Consider the following 18,660-nt stretch of genomic DNA (forward strand, 5'->3'; position numbering starts at 1 on the left):
AGACTGTCATTTGCCAAACATTTCCATTCACTTATAGGCTAAGACAATATTAAAATATAATAAATTCAGGATTAACAAATAAGGAATGTCTGCATTATTATTGCCGAAAAGCAGATGAGATGAGCCAAAAATTAAAATAATATAATAAAATACAGTCAACATGCGTTTGACAGTTGTGGACTCTCAGTGATTGCACATATGTTTCTATTTGACAAATTATCATTTAAGTTAAAGAAAAATTGAAAGCGTTGTTTGCTAATATCTTCAGAAATATACATTTTAACAAAAATAATGAAATTAACAAAATCATATCAATTAAAATCCTAATAAACCGTTGTTTTATAAAGTGTTCTAGGAACAATATTAAGCTAAATATGAAAATGGGGTTTTATAGTGCTCAAAATAAGCTTTAAAATTAGTACTTCTGCGTGTAACATGAGTGAGCTATCATGCAAATAAAAGACGCTTACAATATTTTTTTCATTTAAATCAAATAGTTTATGAGTGCCATTTCTACCAAAATTAAAAGTTGTCATATTTTATTTAGAATTAACTTGGTTTAAGAGATCTTGATGGATTCTAGAAAAATACCACAACTTTAGCTCAAATGATTTTCAAACAACTCAGGATTTTCTGAAAAAAAAAATCAATTTGAATCAAAAGAATCAATTTCTCATTATTATATCTCTGAAAGAATAAAAGATACATATAAAGGAATATAAATGAAAATTCAAGGTATTTTTCTGACTAATTATTGCTTTTTATTATTTTTCCGTTACACAAATATTGATAGAGTTATGATTGCTTTAAAAAGTGCGCGTTTGTCCAACCACAGTGTCTTACGAGCCCTTTAACCCTTCGCCGTTTCAAAATAAGAAAAGTTACGGTAAAATTTATTACAGAGAAAGTTGTAGGTCATTTAATTACCTTTAGAATAGTATATTACAAGTTGTGATAAAATCAGATTTAAAAGAGTTATAACCCAATTTATGCAGGGGGTGGTAACGGAGTGCAAGTTGTTTTCACTTCTGAACTTAAGATTAAGATTAGCATATTCCCAAAATATCAAGCAAATTGGAGCACAGTAAAAAAATTCGCAGGGCACACGTTTTTTTCCTCTCCATTTACTGCAATAATTTTGTTGATCGTAGTTTGAATAGAGCACATGTGAACAGGATTTGACAAATTGATTCACTTCAAATATGAACTTAAGTAATAATGTATATTGAATTATTAGTGAGAAAAATGTAATTTAGATATTAAAATTACTAAAAGCCAGTTAAAATATGGTACGAAATTATAAAAATTATAGGCAACATTATTGAAGCAATTATTTTGGGTAGAAAAATCCAAGGTGATATTGTACCTTTGCCGCGAACGCTGTATATTAATTCTTTCTGAATTTGTTATATCTTTTAAAAGACTTCAATTTCCAATACGTATATCTTATGCTACAAAGCACAAAGGCAGACGATGATTTTTTGTGTGATAAATTTGGAAAATCAATGTTTTAGTCGCGAATAAAAAAAAATCATTCATTTGAACATCCACATCTACAGGTATGACTGGAAATATTGAATAACCCTTGGCATTAAAATAAATCGAGCTATTGGAAATAAATTTGTTCTATAAATCGCAGTGTATAATTTTTAATATACAATTTTATTGAACATATTTTAATATTTGTTAAAGGATAATTAAGCTGTGGGAATTGAGTACCATAATTTTATTTGAAGCAGTTCTACATTTAACATTACTCATACATTGGTGTAAATAGTAATTCGAAAAACAATAATTATTATTTTTAACTGAACGGTAAATTTTAGTATGAGATATTAAAAAAATGTAATGTCTATATACTCTATCTAGTGTTTATATAAATGTTGAAGTATATATTTTAATTAGGTTTGGATTTGGAGTCTAGGAACAACAGAAAACGTTGCATGGGTCGTGTCACCAAACATTTGGCAGATTTGACCCTTCAAGCTGGTTTGATCAACGATAGCATCACATTGTACCAAAACGCTAGTGATACTTTGAAGACTGTTAATGACTGGTTATGGCTTGGAGCAGCTTACGAAGGTACTAACCATCATCCTCCAGTCATGATCATAACATTCTTCTTACTAAATTATCTAAGATTGGTCTGAATTCTTCACTTATTTATTTTTTTAAGAGTTATCTTCATAATCGTGAACAGTTTGTCTATCTTAATGGATTCTTGAGCAATATCGAAAATATCAGTTCAGGTGTTCCTCAGGGATCCATTCTTGGTCCACTACTATTTATTATTTTTATTAATGACTAATATTTGAAATTATTAGCTGTCCACATTTATTATTTGCAGATGATCTCAAACTATATCTCAAAATAAATTCTATTGATGACTGCTTATTATTACAGTCACAACTTGACTCTTTCCACTCTTGGTTTGTCTTTAACAAATTACATTTAAATATATCAAAGTGCAAGATTCTTAGTTTTTCTCATAAGCGTGTTTCAATACAATTTGATTATAAAATTTCTAACACCAACATTGATAGATGTAATAAAATTTCAGATTTAGGAGTTCTATTTGATTCTGGTTTGTTTTTCACGGATCATATAACTGATATTTGTAATAGAGCACATAAATCGTTAGGGTTGATACTGAGAAATTGTAAACAATTCAATTCTAACAATGCATGTACTCTTCTAATGTACGTTCAAAATTAGAATATGGTTCGATTATTTGGTATCCTCATCAAATCAACAACTCTGATGCGATAGAGAAGGTTCAGCGAAAATTTCTGAAATAACTTTATTATAAAACATATAAAATTTACCCTGAACGTGGCTTTGACCACAACACTTTACTAAAAGAATTTGATATTCCTTCTCTTGCCTCACGTCGATTTATCTGTACAATTATGTTTTTATTTAAACTTTGCAATAATTCTATAGACTGTCCTCTTATTCTTAACCAACTATCCTTTATTGTTCACAATTATTTTTCAATTATCCTACTCCTAAATCTAATTCTCTCTTAAATTCGCCTATTTTACTTATGTTCTCTAACTTTAACTTAATTAATAATGAAATAGATATTCGCAACACCTAATCAAATAATCTCCATCTGCACAAGTGAACCTTTTTATTTTCTTTTCAAATATCTCATTGTTTTATCTTATTCTGTAAATAAATAATATTGTTACATTCTGCATTATATGTAATTTTATGTTAAGCATTTTATGTTAATAACTACATATTGTAACTTTGTATATATTTCAATTGTTATTCATTATGTAAAATGTGTATTTTTGAAGTCTCTTGGAAGAAATCTGTGGGCTATATATTTAAAATAAATAAATAAATAAATAAATAAATAATTCTCCAACTTACCACAAACTCTGGTTCTCAGGTTTATGTGCAGCTTCAGCAATCCTCTTATACCCCAACACCCGCTACACCATAAACTTCCAGAGAAACGCAAGTCTCCAAGAAGGCTCTCCAAACAAAGCCACCAAACACATTTTAATGCACAACAAGAAGACCAGCATCCAAAAACTGACGGAAAAAGAACCCATTCAAGACAATTCTTTAAAATCCATCACATCCGAAGCCAACGATCAAAACCAACAAAGTTCTTTGGTTTCCGAAGGCGGCAGAGTTAAATTTGGAGGCCTGATGGCACAGAACGTGTTAGGAGCTGAAGATATTGCAAGGAGATATAAGGAGGCTATCATACATTATAGTAAATATCAGAATGCTGGGATTATTGAGACGGAGGCTAGTTTTAAGGCTGCTCGATTGGCTGTGGAGCAGAATCATGCTTTACAGGTATGGTAATAGATATATGTATATATATATATATATATTTATATATATATATATATATATATATATATATATTAGAAAAATGGATTTATACATTTATATATTGATTTATACACACTTTGGCATCTATATATGAGGTCAGTATATTATAGAAATAGATTTATATATATATATATATTTTGTATATATATATATATATATATATATATATATATATATATATATATATATTAGGGTGCTCCTTAACAAGGACATTTTCGAAGTTCTTTGCTTCCAAGGGCGCCAATGCTTCCAAATGAATAAAAAATGAATATTTAATAGTATTAGCCCTTAATATAAATATTTAGATAGAGCGCACGCCAATTGAAAGTTTCTTATATTTGTTATTAACATACGTCATTAAGTAAATTCTTGCGCCATCTGTAAAGTATTCGTGAACTCAAAAATTATGACGCATAAGAATATTTATAAACCATTTAACCTCTAATTAAATCCTATTCATCATGGAAGCAAGATTAATTTTGCAGCAAAATATTTATTTAATTGGTAAAATTTAATATTATAGAACAGCCCACATGAATGTAATTAGAGGTTAAGTGGTTTATAAATATTCTTACAAATAACAAATATAAGAAACTTTCAATTGGCATATGCTCTATCTATATGCTTATATTAAGAGCTAATACTATTAGAGATTCATTTTTAATTCATATAAATGTATATATTCATTTTTCTAATATACTGACCTCATATATAAATGCCAAATCGTGTATAAATCAATATATAAATGTAAAAATCCATTTTTCTAATATTCTGACCCCATATATAAATGCATAGTAGTGCATAAATCAATATTTAAATGTATATATTCATTTTTCTAATATACTGACCCCATATATAAATGCCTAGTAGTGTATAAATCAATATATAAATGTATATATCCATTTTTCTGATATACTGACCCCACATATAAATGCCTAGTAGTGTATAAATCAATATATAAATGTATAAATCCATTTTTCTAATGTACTGACCCCATATATAAATGCCTAGTAATATATAAATCAATATATAAATGTATATATCCATTTTTCTAATATACTGACCCCATTTATAAATGCCAAATCGTGTATAAATCAATGCATAAATGTAAAAATCCATTTTCTAATATACTGACCCCATATATGAATGCCTAGTAGTGTATAAATCAATATATAAATGTATATTTCTAATATATTAACCCTATATATAAAAGACAAATCAATATATAAATGTATATATCCATTTTACTAATATATTGACTCCATATATAATTGCCAAATCGTGTACAAATCAATGTATAAATATATATATCCATTTTTACAATATACTGGCTCCATATATAAAAGCCTAGTAGTGTATAAATCAATATATAAATGTATATATCCATTTTTCTAATATATTGACCCCATATATATGCCAAATCATGTATAAATCAATATATAAATGTATATATCCATTTTTCTGATATACTGGCCCCATATATAATTGCCAAATCGTGTATAAATCAATATATAAATGTATATATCCATTTTTCTGATATACTGGCCCCATATATAAATGCCAAATCTTGTATAAATCAATATATAAATGTATATATCCATTTTTCTAATATACTGACCCCATATATAAATGCCAGAACGTGTATAAATCGATATATAAATGTAAAAATCCATTTTTGTAATATACTGGCCCCATATATAATTGCCAAATCGTGTATAAATCAATATATACATGTATTAATCCATTTTTCTAATATATTGACCCCATTTATAAATGCCAAATCGTGTATAAATCAATATATAAATGTATATATCAATTTTTCTAATATACTGACCCCATATATAATTGCCAAATCGTGTATAAATCAATATATAAATGTATATATCCCTTTTTCTAATACACTCACGCCATATATAAATGCCAAATCGTGTATAAATCAATATATAAATGTATATATCCAATTTTCTAATATACTGACCCCATATATAAATGCCTAGTAGTGTATAAATCATTATATAAATGTATATATCCATTTTTCTAATATACTGACCCCATATATAAATGCCAAATCATGTATAAATCAATATATAAATGTAAAAATCCATTTTTCTAGTATACTGACCCCATATATTAATGCCTAGTAGTGTATAAATCAATATATACATGTATATATACATTTTTTTAATATACTTACCCCATATATAAATGCATTGTAGTGTATAAATCAATATATAAATGTATATATCCATTTTTCTAATATACTGACCCCATATATAAATGCCTAGTAGTGTATATATATATATATATATATATATATATATACACTACTGATATATATATATATATATAATATATATATATATATATATTTATACATAGTTTTGTATTTTTAGGCTGCTTCGTTTTTGCAAAATGTTGTCATCATCAATTTGTCTTTGAGTGAAATTGAACGAATCCAAAGGTATGTAGTACTTCATATTATATATATATATATATATATATATATATATATATGTGTGTATATATATATATATATATATATATTTAATAATCTTTTTGACTAATAATTTACATCAAAATAATTTTATATATGAAAACACATTGATGTACATTTTATTTTTCACGCGGCCTATTTGCTCTTTTATTTTTTTGTTTTATATTTTCCTTTTTTTCTCAGATTTGAAACTCTGTCCGATTTATACCAACAAATCGGATTCATGAGAAAAGCTGCCTTTTGCCAGCGTTTGGCAGCCACGAGGTATGTGAGCCAAAATAATCCCAACCCGGATTGGCAGCAGTGTTACAGGCTGATGCTGGAAAGTTTCACCGGACATAAACTTAGCTTAGAACCTACTGAGGTCATTGCTAATAATATAGGTGAGGATAAAAGACTTACCATATATATATATATATATATAATATATATATATTTATTTATTTATTTATTATTCCAGGTTGGCCTGCTTTACAGATTCAGCTCCTACAACAATTAGTAGTCTCTGCAAGGAGAATGGGCAACCCAGCATTGGCAACTCGACATCTAACTTTTCTGATCCAAGTGATGTGGCAACATCTTTCGCCAGTTGAACGAAAGGAATTTGCGATGCAATTACAGGTAATTAAAGTGATCACGTCGGGGTCACCAATAATATAACAATTTTTATATATATTAAATTATTTTTTTGTTGTTTCAGTCTTTGAGCTCCCAATGTGAAGGTGCTCCTGTCCCTTTGGTCCTGGACAACGGCATTGTAATACCTCCTGCGAATTTGACCGATTTACCATTCTGCCAATCGTTCACCTTGAGCAACCTCAAACCTCATATGAGACCACAGAAGGTAAGAAATTGATAATTAACTTTACGTAGGGCCGAAAATCGAAAATGAAAATTTTTGCATTTTTCGACGTTTTGAAGGTTTCTGAACATTTTTAAGAGGCATACCTCAGAAACTAAATGGATGTGTGTGTGTCTGATTTTTACTTTTAAATATGATGTCGAGTTAAAAAAGAACCTTCACATTGCTGCAATAACATCAAAAAGTCAAAAGAATGTTGAAAAAATATCACTATTAGAAATGACTTCTACTGGGTTTGCTTTCTAATATCCAACTGTTAACAACAATTACTTTAGTTGTTTTTTATATGTTTAAATTCTTCAAGAGCTTTTGTACAAAAAAAATCCGGTTTGATTACGTTAAGATTTGGCAAAGTTAGATCCGTGGCGCTAGGGTATGAGCTTTGGTCTCGCAACCATAGGGATACTGTGATATCACGATGTAATGATTTAACAAAAAATTACTTTAGTTGGTTTTTTATATGTTTAAATTCTTCAAGAGCTTTTGTACAAAAAAAAAATCCGGTTTGATTATGTTAAGATTTGGCAAAGTTAGATCCGTGGCGCTAGGGTACGAGCTTTGGTCTCGCAATCATAGGGATACTGTGATATCACGATGTAATGATTTAACAAAGAATTACTTTAGTTGGTTTTTTATATGTTTAAATTCTTCAAGAGCTTTTGTACAAAAAAAATCCGGTTTGATTACGTTAAGATTTGGCAAAGTTAGATCCGTGGCGCTAGGGTACGAGCTTTGGTCTCGCAACCATAGGGATACTGTGATATCACGATGTAATGATTTAACAAAAAATTACTTTAGTTGGTTTTTTATATGTTTAAATTCTTCAAGAGCTTTTGTACAAAAAAACCGGCTTGATTACGTTAAGATTTGGCAAAGTTAGATCCGTGGCGCTAGGGTACGAGCTTTGGTCTCGCAACCATAGGGATACTGTGATATCACGATGTAATGATATCAGATTTTTGCTTGAGTAAAAATTGCAAATTATTTTTTCGAATTGCAAATTGTCAGGGTTTTACACACGTGACGAGTAAACACATTAAAACGCAAAATTCTGCCACTCGTCCATAACGAGTATATTCGTCAATCACATTTAACTTGTCAAATTGTAAATAATAAATACATTTATTATCGAAAATGTGATTAATTTCATAATCAGTTTATATGGATATAAACAGCTGTAAATTACCGTCAATAACAATAATACGAATTGATTATATTTAATAACTTGATTAAATACCTACAGATTTATTTTATAATTTGTTTAATGAATTTGATTTGTGATTAATTCGAAAATATTATAAATATTACACAGATAGAAATAAAAATTATTTTCTGAAAGTTGATTTTTCCACGAATGAAATTTGTGTGTGTGTTATCAGAAAAATGCAGTACTATCATTTTATCTTATTTTTCTATAATAAATCTTATTTGAATTTCTGTTTGTGTGTCAATGTAAGTTAATTTATTTGAAATCCATTTAAATTAATTACATTACATGGATTGATGTATTGATAAAATGCCAATTCAAGAATATATTCCAAATAAAGATAGAATAAGATTCTAGTGAAGTAAATATAAAGATTTTAGAAATATAAAAATATAAAAATTCCATCAAACTTTTCACTATTGACTTTTTTAACTTCCCGTAGGGTAATTATAGTAATGGGCCAAAAATCGAAAATGAATTTTTTTTTGCATATCTCGACGTTTTGAAGGTTTCTGAACATTTTGGCATACTTCAGAAAAAATGGATGCGTGTGTGTGCTTTGTATGTTCGCATTTTTTCGTCCACGTTTTCGGGCGCACGGATCAACCGATTTGAATGATCTAAAAAACATTCAATTAGTAATGATTGGGAGAAGAGGTGATCAGTTTTTGGCAAAGGCAGGTCCCGCCATTTCGAAGATACAGAGCTAAATGTGCAAAAAATGGCAGTTTTTGAGTTAACTGAGCATCCGATTTGAATGATCTAAAAAACTTTCTGCTTGTATTGACAAAACAATTGCTTTTGAGGATAAAAAAATTATTACATCTTTTTTATTTTCCATAAAATATTTTTGTAATTTTGGATTAAAAATTGAAAAAATTACCCAGACTATGCACAGTCTAAGCGCCACTCTGGTACAAATGTTCACCCAAGTGCGTTTAGACTGTATATGTTCTGGAGCACTTTTCCAATTTTGTGAAAAAACTATTGAAAAATGTGAAAATGCCGCCAAGCTAAGCACAGTATAAGTGAAAATGTCGCACAGAATTATTTACAGATCCGACTGTGACTATACTGGAGCACTTTTTCAATTTTGTGTAAATTAGGCAACTATTTTTTTTTTTAAATTGAATTCGAAATGAAATGACGATTGTTAATGGAGATAAATTGATTTATTTATAATTTACATTTGATTTGCTCAGATATAACAAGATAGCAAAAATAATATAAGTATTTGTAATAATATATTTATAAAAATTTCTCGAATATTTCATTACGGTACGGGAAGTTCCAGCAATTTGCCTTAAGGCACGATGCCATACACCCCACTAGTTTTTAGGTGAATCTAGTAAGGTATTTTTATCTTTTGGTGAATTGGATATTTGATTTTGGTTTCAGATCGAGACTAGTAAATTGGACAGTGGACCTTTTTTGTATACGCCGATACATTTTGGGTCGATGGATAGGAAGAGTAATAAGCCTAAAAGCAAAATGGGTAAGTTCTGGCTAATAAATTTCTAACAAGTAATAAAATTTTAAATCAATGATAACAACCAGCATTGTTATTGCAATTTTCAGAATATTTGTGGGTCCAGAACGACGTCTGCGAAGTAAATCTAAAACTCCAAAACCCCTTACCATTCGAACTTGAAGTCTCCAACATGAGACTTCTCACCAATGGTGTAGTCTTTGAATCTCTTCCTCAAACAGTTATTCTACCAGCAGACAACGTGGCAGCCCACGTAAAACTATCAGGAGTCCCTATAGAAAGCGGTGAACTGGAAATCTTGGGCTACAGCACCCACACTTTAGGAGTCAAATCCAACTGTCGTCTCAAAAACATGCTAAACCGCAACTTTTTGAACTCCTACAGCGTAGAAGTCATACCCCAATTGCCCATTATGGAAATCACCACGGATGTCCAGGAGGATGTTAATTCCGGTGCAGGACTTGAGAATGTTGTGAAGACTGCTAACGTGTCTTTGTACAATGGAGAGGAAACGGAGTGCAAAGTGACCATCACCAATACTGGTACGGTGCCTATTGATTATTTGGAGGTTTCTATGCATAGTGCTCTGGTTCCTGATGTTCAGAATAAGATTTTCAAGTGGTCTGATGAGGATTTGAAGAAGTGTTTGCCGCTGCAGCCGCAGTGCAGTGCTTCCATGGTGCTGAGTTTGTATGGAGAAGCTGATTTTTTGGGACCTCTGGTTGGTGATATAACAGGTGAGGATGTAATTTTTAGTCGTAAAAGTAGTATGTATACTGTATATCAGTGGTTACCAACCTTTTTTGCACCGCTGGCAAAAAAAATAGTGCGCGTAAGGAAAGGTCTCGGGCTCCGCAAGGTTTATAGCCAAAAAAACTTTGTTGTGCATGGCATCGTGATTTAATGCAAGCTGCTGAAACTTCACGCACCGTAATTAAAAATTCGAAAAATGACATTAGTGAGAATTATCAGAATTATGCTTGGTTAAGTCAACGAGCAATTCTTGCCGCAAAGAATAATGATGTCAACGCACTGAATTTCACCATTCAATCAAAAATTGCTGGCGATTTGGTGACATACCAATAATTCCGACTGGTTTTCCGTTTGACTTCAAACGATTGCAATTTCCAGTTCGCCTTGCGTTTGCAATAACAAGTCGCAAGGCCAATCGCTTTGTGTTTGCGGGATAAATTTCAAATAGATTATTTAGAAAATCATTATTTTTCACATGGGCAGTTATACGTTGCCCCTTCACGAGTTGGAAAACTATCCGCTTTGTTTGTGTTAACGTCAGACCAAAAAACAAAAAATGTGGTTTACCAAAGAGCACTTCAATGAAACGGATAATTTGCGGATTCACTTTCATTTACTTAGAGAAGTTCAACTAAAGAACACTTCATTTTTGTAACCGAAATAAATTCATTACTGTTGTATAATAAAATCAAATTTTTTCTTTTCAAATATAAAACAAACAAAAATCTTCTTCATCTTTCTCACGAAACCATCTGGTGGCGAAACGGAGTTTGTCGGGTTTGCTAGTATATTTATAATAGCATTAAAAATATGTATAACATTTAAAAATAATAATGTAATTAAAGTCATACTTCAAATATGACCTGATCGGTTTGTCATTGTAATTAGCATTTATAAATGAACCTTCATTAGAGAAATGAAGTAATTGCTGATTAATAAATTCTGTAATATTTTATTACTATTTTACACAGTGGATTATGTTAAACAAATTAAAAATTTAGTGTTCAGGGTCATAGTAGATATATTAAAGTATGACATACTAAATTTGTAGCTTTCTAAATTAAACATAAATATTTTTTAAAAAATCTTATACTTGCAACGCATGCTTTACTTTGATTATCAATTGCATATAAGTTTTTCGTGTGCGTTTTTTGGTAAATTTATAAATATCTCAAAAATTTCTAAGAACATACGTCAATTTTAGTATCGTAGTAGATATATTAAGGTATGATATACTAAAATCGCAGCATTCTAATACAAACATAAATATTTTTTAAAAAATCTTAAACTTCATAAGTACCTGCAACGCATCCTTTACTTTGATTATCAATTCCATATAAGTTTTTCGTGTGCGTTTTATGATAATTTTATAAATATCTCAAATGTTTCTAAGAGAATACATCAATTTTAGTACTTAGTCTTGTAGTAGATATATTAAAGTATGACATACTAAATTTGTAACTTTCTAAATTAAACATAAATATTTTTTAAAAAATCTTAAACTTTATACCTGCAACGCATGCTTTACTTTGATTATCAATTGCATATAAGTTTTTCGTGAAATTTTTTGCATACAAGTTTTTCGTTAAGAGAAATGAAGTAATTGCTGATTAATAAATTCTATAATATTCGTTCACTCATCATGTAATAATTGTGCTTGAAGAACTTCATGTAATTAAAGTTAACATACGTTCATTGACTGCTTGTATCTTTTTACTTTTTTGCCGGCGATACAGTCTCATTCTTTGAACAGCTGTAATATCTGTCTTGCCTAAAAAATTGAAGCCATACTTTTATATTTGTTTTATTTATCAAGCCCTGCACATAGCTTGATCTATGAATCATTTTTTTTTTTATGTGAACGTCAATGCAATGATCATCATCAATATTACGAGGCAATAAATTAACCATACTATTAACGTCTTATAATTTGGCCAAATATTTCAAATTGTCCATTTGCATGTCGCAATCGTCTAGTTTGCATGAAATGCAACCTAGGTAAAATTAACCTTTCAGATACAGTATCTAGTTTAGGTAGATAATTTGGTATAGGTGGAAATACAAAACCATTAAATTTACACAAAGTGGGAATTTTACCCGAATTTAATGCCTTTTGACAAGTTTGACATCCAACCTGATTATTTGAATCAATATTCAGAAAACCATTATTAAGAATTTGTTTTTGAACTTCATTTTAAATATTTTTAAATCACTTTGAAACCAAAGTCGATCACACACAAAATATACATAGCCAAAGCTATCATTTGTAAATTGTTTTACAAACAATTTTCGTGCATTCCTAAACAAATTGAAGTCTTTATATGGAAGTTTGAATACTTCATTTGACTCTTGCAAAAGATCAGTTCTTGTCACATTACAAGTTACATTATATGCAGAATCATTAATTTGCAATTGACGTGATGTAGTTGCTGTGTCAGAAAAAGTTACAGCAGTACTTTCATCTAAAAAGATAACAGAATAATATGTTTAAATGTGAATCAAAGGAGTCAAATAGCGAAAAAAGATTCTTACTTATGTCAATGGTGTTGACATTAACATCTAAATTGATACCTGGCTCAAGATTTACTAATAAATTGGCAGTAACCGATTATTTTCCTGCAGTTGTTTTGTGCGACGATGTAATCTTGATCTTTCAGAGTTTGTAAGAGGCTTTGAACCTTCATCAATATTAATAATTACTATTATAATAAACTAAAATTAGTCTTCATAGCCATCATAGAAGAGAAACATGTAAACTTTCTTTAAATTTCCAATAAAGAAATATTGTTTTCACAATTTCACTTATCATGTCATTGTAATTAACATACGTTTAGTGACTGCTTGTTTGTTTTGACTATTTCGCTGGCGATACAGTTTCATTCTTTGAGCAACTGTAGTATCTGTCTTGCCTATAAAAATATTCCATTTTAGTAGTAACCTCGAAAAACTCGAATAATACAAATTACTTCAATAAACTTACGTTTCTTACGCTGCACAGATTTTTTATTTGTTTCATAATTTGCACTAGAATTATTTATGGGGGACGGAATAAAATATTCTTCCGATCCTGACATTTTTATTAACTCACGATTTATACTACTTAAAATGTTTTAACATAACACCGGAAATTGAACAATATGCTTCACGCTTTCGGTGTCGTACGCACGTATAAAGTCACGCATACCAAGAAGCCTCGCACAAATACGACGACCAATCAGAATCGACCCGTATAGAAATGATGTCATCGAGAGCGAATGACTCTCACTTGACCTTGGCGTAACAATTTTCGTTGCTTTGTTACGGATTTACACCCATGTCGCGCCTAAAGAGGGACGTTAGAAAACGCGGCTGTGTAATTGTATATGTATATTGTATATAAATTGTAATATTTTTCCAGGTGGTATCAACACGATGGCAGGTGGCGGAACCAACAGTCTTTATAGTGCTGGAAGCGGTTTGACCAACTCTGGACATGCAAGTCTTCCAAGTCGTGTTCACTCACCGACCAACACACTTTTGGGCAAGAGGACAGAATTGACATCAAGTTTTAGGTACAAACCAGAAACAAAAATAATAGACATCATATTATCGTCAACCATTTGTCACTAGTTATTGTTTTTTAGATCGACTACATCAGGACATTCCTCCTTGGCAACTTTGTCTCTTCCGCATAACACGTTGACAACCCCTCACAGTAGGAACATCAATGGGCATCTGATAATACGTTATAGTGGCGGTAGTGGGTATAAAGAAGGTTATTGTCGACAGAGTACATTGATGATCAATTTAGAGCTGATACCGAGTGTGCAGATTACACATTGGGATGTCCTACCAGCAGAGACGTAAGTAGTAAAAGTCTGCTGAAAATATTTTTCTGCCGTTCTAATTATTTGTTAGGGTGGTCCTTAATATGGGCATTTTCAAATTTCCTAGCTCCCAAAGGTTCAAATGGTTCCAAATTGATGAAAAACAATTCTCTGAAAGTTTTAGCTCTTAATATTGTCTTTTAGATAGAGCGCAATTCAATCAAAGTTTTGTATGAAAATAGAATGGAAAAATATACAAAAATTTTACTTTATCGAATTTTCAATAAAAAATGACAAGAATTTTCACTTTTAATTCATTTGACTCTAAGTTATACCTAAAAAAATTTTTTTTTTGATTTTCAAAATTTTCTCCATGCTATTTCCATAAGAAGTTTGATTGAATTGCGCACTATCTAAAAGTTAATATTAAGAGCTAAAACTTTTAGAGAATTGTTTTTATCAATTATATATAGTTCAAAATATAGTTATAAGTATATATATATATATATATATATATATATATATATATATATAGTATATACATATAGTTACATAGTTTATATATATATATACTATATTATATACATATATATATATAGTAATATAGTATATAGTTCAAAAAGTAATATAAAATAAAAAAGTTAAAAAAAAAGAGTGCGCGTAAGGATCACACGCGATTGAAGTAAAACTTATTTGCTACTGTATAAAGTAGCAAATTTAAGTTGAGTAAAAATAAATGCATCATATAAAAATTTTGAACAATGTTTATTAGTAATATGGTAACACTCGTGATGCACACATTTATTAGTGTCGTCATTTATTATACACATTTATATAATGATAAATTATAAATTATATATTTATGATTACATTAAAAATATGTATAATATTTACAAACAATAATGTAATCAAAGTCGTACGTACGTAATGTAATCAAATATGACATGATTGTTTTAAAGTAATTGCTGAATAATAAAGTCTATAATATTCATTCACACAGTGGATTATGTTAAACAACGCCTAAACAAATATTGTTTTTGCAAATTAACTCATCCTGTAACAATTGTGTTTGAAGAACTTCATGTAATTAAAATTAACATACATTCATTTACTGTTTGTATTTTTTTACTTTTTCGCTGACGATATAATCTCATTCCTTGAACAGCTGTAATATCCGTCTTGCCTAACAAATTGAAGCCATACTTTTATATTTGTTTTATTCATCAAGTCCTGCACATGCTTGATCTAAGAATCAATGCTTTTTTATGTGAACGTCAATGCAATGACTATCATCAATATTACGAGGTAATAAATTAACCATATTATTAATGTCAACAGGCAGATTTATAATTTGGCCAAACATTCCAAATTGTCCATTTGCATGTCGCAATCGTCTAATTTGCATGAAACACAACCTAGGTGAAATTAACCTTTCAGATACAGTACTAGATACTTTGGTATAGGTAGATAATTTGGTATAGGTGGAAAAACAAACCCGTTAAATTTACACAAAGTGGGAATTTTCTATGCTATTTCCATACAAAGTTTGATTGAATTGCGCTCTATCTAAAAACCAATATTAAGAGCTAAAACTTTCAGAGAATTGTTTTGTATCAATTTGGAACCATTTGAGCCCTTGGGAGCAAGAAAATTCGAAAATGTCGATATTAAGGACGACCCTAATATTTATCTTATTTTTTCCCAGGCCTTCACAATTCTATCTAGTACTAGACGTGATGAATCTGACGCAGCAGGAAATTTCTTTAGAGTACACGACTGATAAAAATATGCTGATAGAAGCTCAGGAAAGCTGTAGGGTGCCTGTGCCAGTCAACAGGTGCCCTTTGGAAAAAATGCCACAGGAGGAACCACTATCCGAGACAGGTAAGAACAACTCATATAATTTATTCCTTCTTTTGTTCTAATTTTCATTATATTTCTGTTTAGATTCTCTGAATCCTTATCCATCATTTCTACAAGACATTGATCGTGCCTGCTCGGAGCACATAACAGCCCTAGTTGTACTGAAATGGCAATTAATAGGAACACAAATACACGGTACTGCCAGTCTGAAGGGCATTAGTTTGGCATCACATATGTTGGATTTGGTCAGAGTTGCACCGTTGCAATGGGGTAAGAAGGAAATTGATAAATTGTAATATATTAATATATATATATATATATATATATATACATACGTGGTCTGTTCAAAAAGTACCCGGAATTACTAATAATTAAATTTCGCGGGTCTGGAGTGTCTGATTGTCAAAATTTTTTTTTTATTGTGTTGGTATACATGCCCCTAAAGTATGATGAAATTTTCAGCTATATTCACTGTTTACTTTGTCTGTGGTAGTCGCTAAAGTTCGACGTGTTTTTCTGAGCTCGGCGATTTTTACAATGGAAGAATTGAAAAGTCAAAGAATTTGTATTAAATTTTGCGTAAAAAATGAAATAAAGTGTTGCAAAGTGCAAAAATTCACCAGATATGGCACCGTGTGACTTTTTCCTATTCCCAAAGTTGAAGGGACCCATGAAAGGACGGCGGTTTTCCTCGATTGAAGAAATAAAGGCCGAATCGCTGAGAGTGCTCAAGGACATATCAAAAAGTGAATATCAAGGGTGCTTCGAAAATTGGAAAAAACGCTGGCATAAGTGTATTATATCTGGGGGGGACTACTTTGAAGGGGACCACATTAATGTAGACGAATAAATAAATATTTTTTTGAAAAAACGAAAATTCCGGGTACTTTTTGAACAGACTTGTATATGTATGTATATATATATATTATAATTGTATTTTTTCCTCCCAGAGGTGACTTTAAACGCCCAGCAACTTCGACCCCAAGAAGAATATTCCTGCCAAGCCGGACAGTGCGTCAGAATAGGTGTGTCAATTGCAAACCATTTGCCGAAGCCTTTATCACATCTATCACTGTCCATAAGTTTCTACCAGGATCACCAGAATGGCATCAACGACTACAGACTGGAAACCAGAGTTGCCTGTACCGGAGCCAACAAGTAAGTGATAGACCTATAAGCTACAATTTTGTTTTTACCGAGTCCTTTACCACTATTTGTTCTTTTAGAATTCTCTTACCCTTGCTAAATGAGCAAGACAAAGCACATCACGAATGTTCGGTAGTCTTTTTCAACCCCGGGCGCTACAAAGCCGATATTCAATGCAGTGCCCCCATACACATAATGTCATCACAGAGCGATAGTAAAAGGGCCATGAGCCCCATGTTGCAAACGCCTGCTCATATCTGGAGGTTTATACCTCCTTTAGAAATCACAGTACATGATTAGTAGTAGAAAATATTTGTGATACTCAATCATTACATTACATTGTTTATTTTTGTAATCACTTTTTAATATGCATTTATTATAAACATATTTATTAATGGAGTGGTTTTATGATAGTTGATAATATGGAATATATACATCACATTATTATTATGGAAAGTATTATATAATAATAAATAATTGTTTTTTAAAATGCACATGTGGTTTAATTTGTGCTGGCAAAATTGAAATGTTTATTTACAGCCAAATTATCAAAATAAAAAGCAATAAATAATTATTTATTATGTACGTTTTGACACTGTATGTGTGCCATCATTAAGCAAGTTAGCAAGATTTGAACAAGTTTTTTGTTACAAGTTCGTAAAAATTAAAAAAATACTAAATATTACATACTAAAACACACAAAAATTTATTTATATATTCATTTACATGTTTATTTATATTTTTATTTATATTCTTATTTATATTTTTATTTATATTTTTATTTATATTTTTATTTATTTTTATATTTATATTTATATTTATATTTTTATTTACATTTATATTTTTATTTTTATTTTTATTTGTATTTATATTTATATTCATATTTATATATTCATATGTACATTTATAAAAGATATGTACATTATACAATCAAATTTCATATTTCACATTTTATAATTCATATTTTATATTCTACATTTTACATTCCACATTTTGCATTTTACACTTTACAATTCATATTTTACATTTTATATTTTACATTTTTCTTATTCATTTTACACTTTACATTCTACATTTCATAATTTATAACTTACGTTTTGCATTTTAAATTTTACATTTCACATTCAATATTCCATCTTTAACATTTCAAATTTACGTTTTACATTTTGTATTTCACATTAT

General features: G+C 29.9%; 1 protein-coding gene across 1 annotated transcript in view; it reads left to right on the plus strand.

The window, feature by feature from the left end:
* LOC113389012 (protein brunelleschi-like) overlaps positions 1-17,860 on the plus strand; it is a 75,311-nt gene extending 57,451 nt beyond the window's left edge. The window contains 2 exon segments of the mRNA XM_026626045.1: positions 17,283-17,490; positions 17,559-17,860. Of these exon segments, the coding sequence (XP_026481830.1) occupies positions 17,283-17,490; positions 17,559-17,778 (428 nt within the window). The 3' untranslated portion in view covers positions 17,779-17,860.
* The last annotated feature ends 800 nt before the right edge of the window (positions 17,861-18,660 follow it).

This window comes from Ctenocephalides felis, unplaced genomic scaffold (assembly GCF_003426905.1).
Source record: "Ctenocephalides felis isolate EL2017-DRISC unplaced genomic scaffold, ASM342690v1 CF-g0.4_SCAFFOLD_03573, whole genome shotgun sequence".
Taxonomy (NCBI): domain Eukaryota; kingdom Metazoa; phylum Arthropoda; class Insecta; order Siphonaptera; family Pulicidae; genus Ctenocephalides; species Ctenocephalides felis.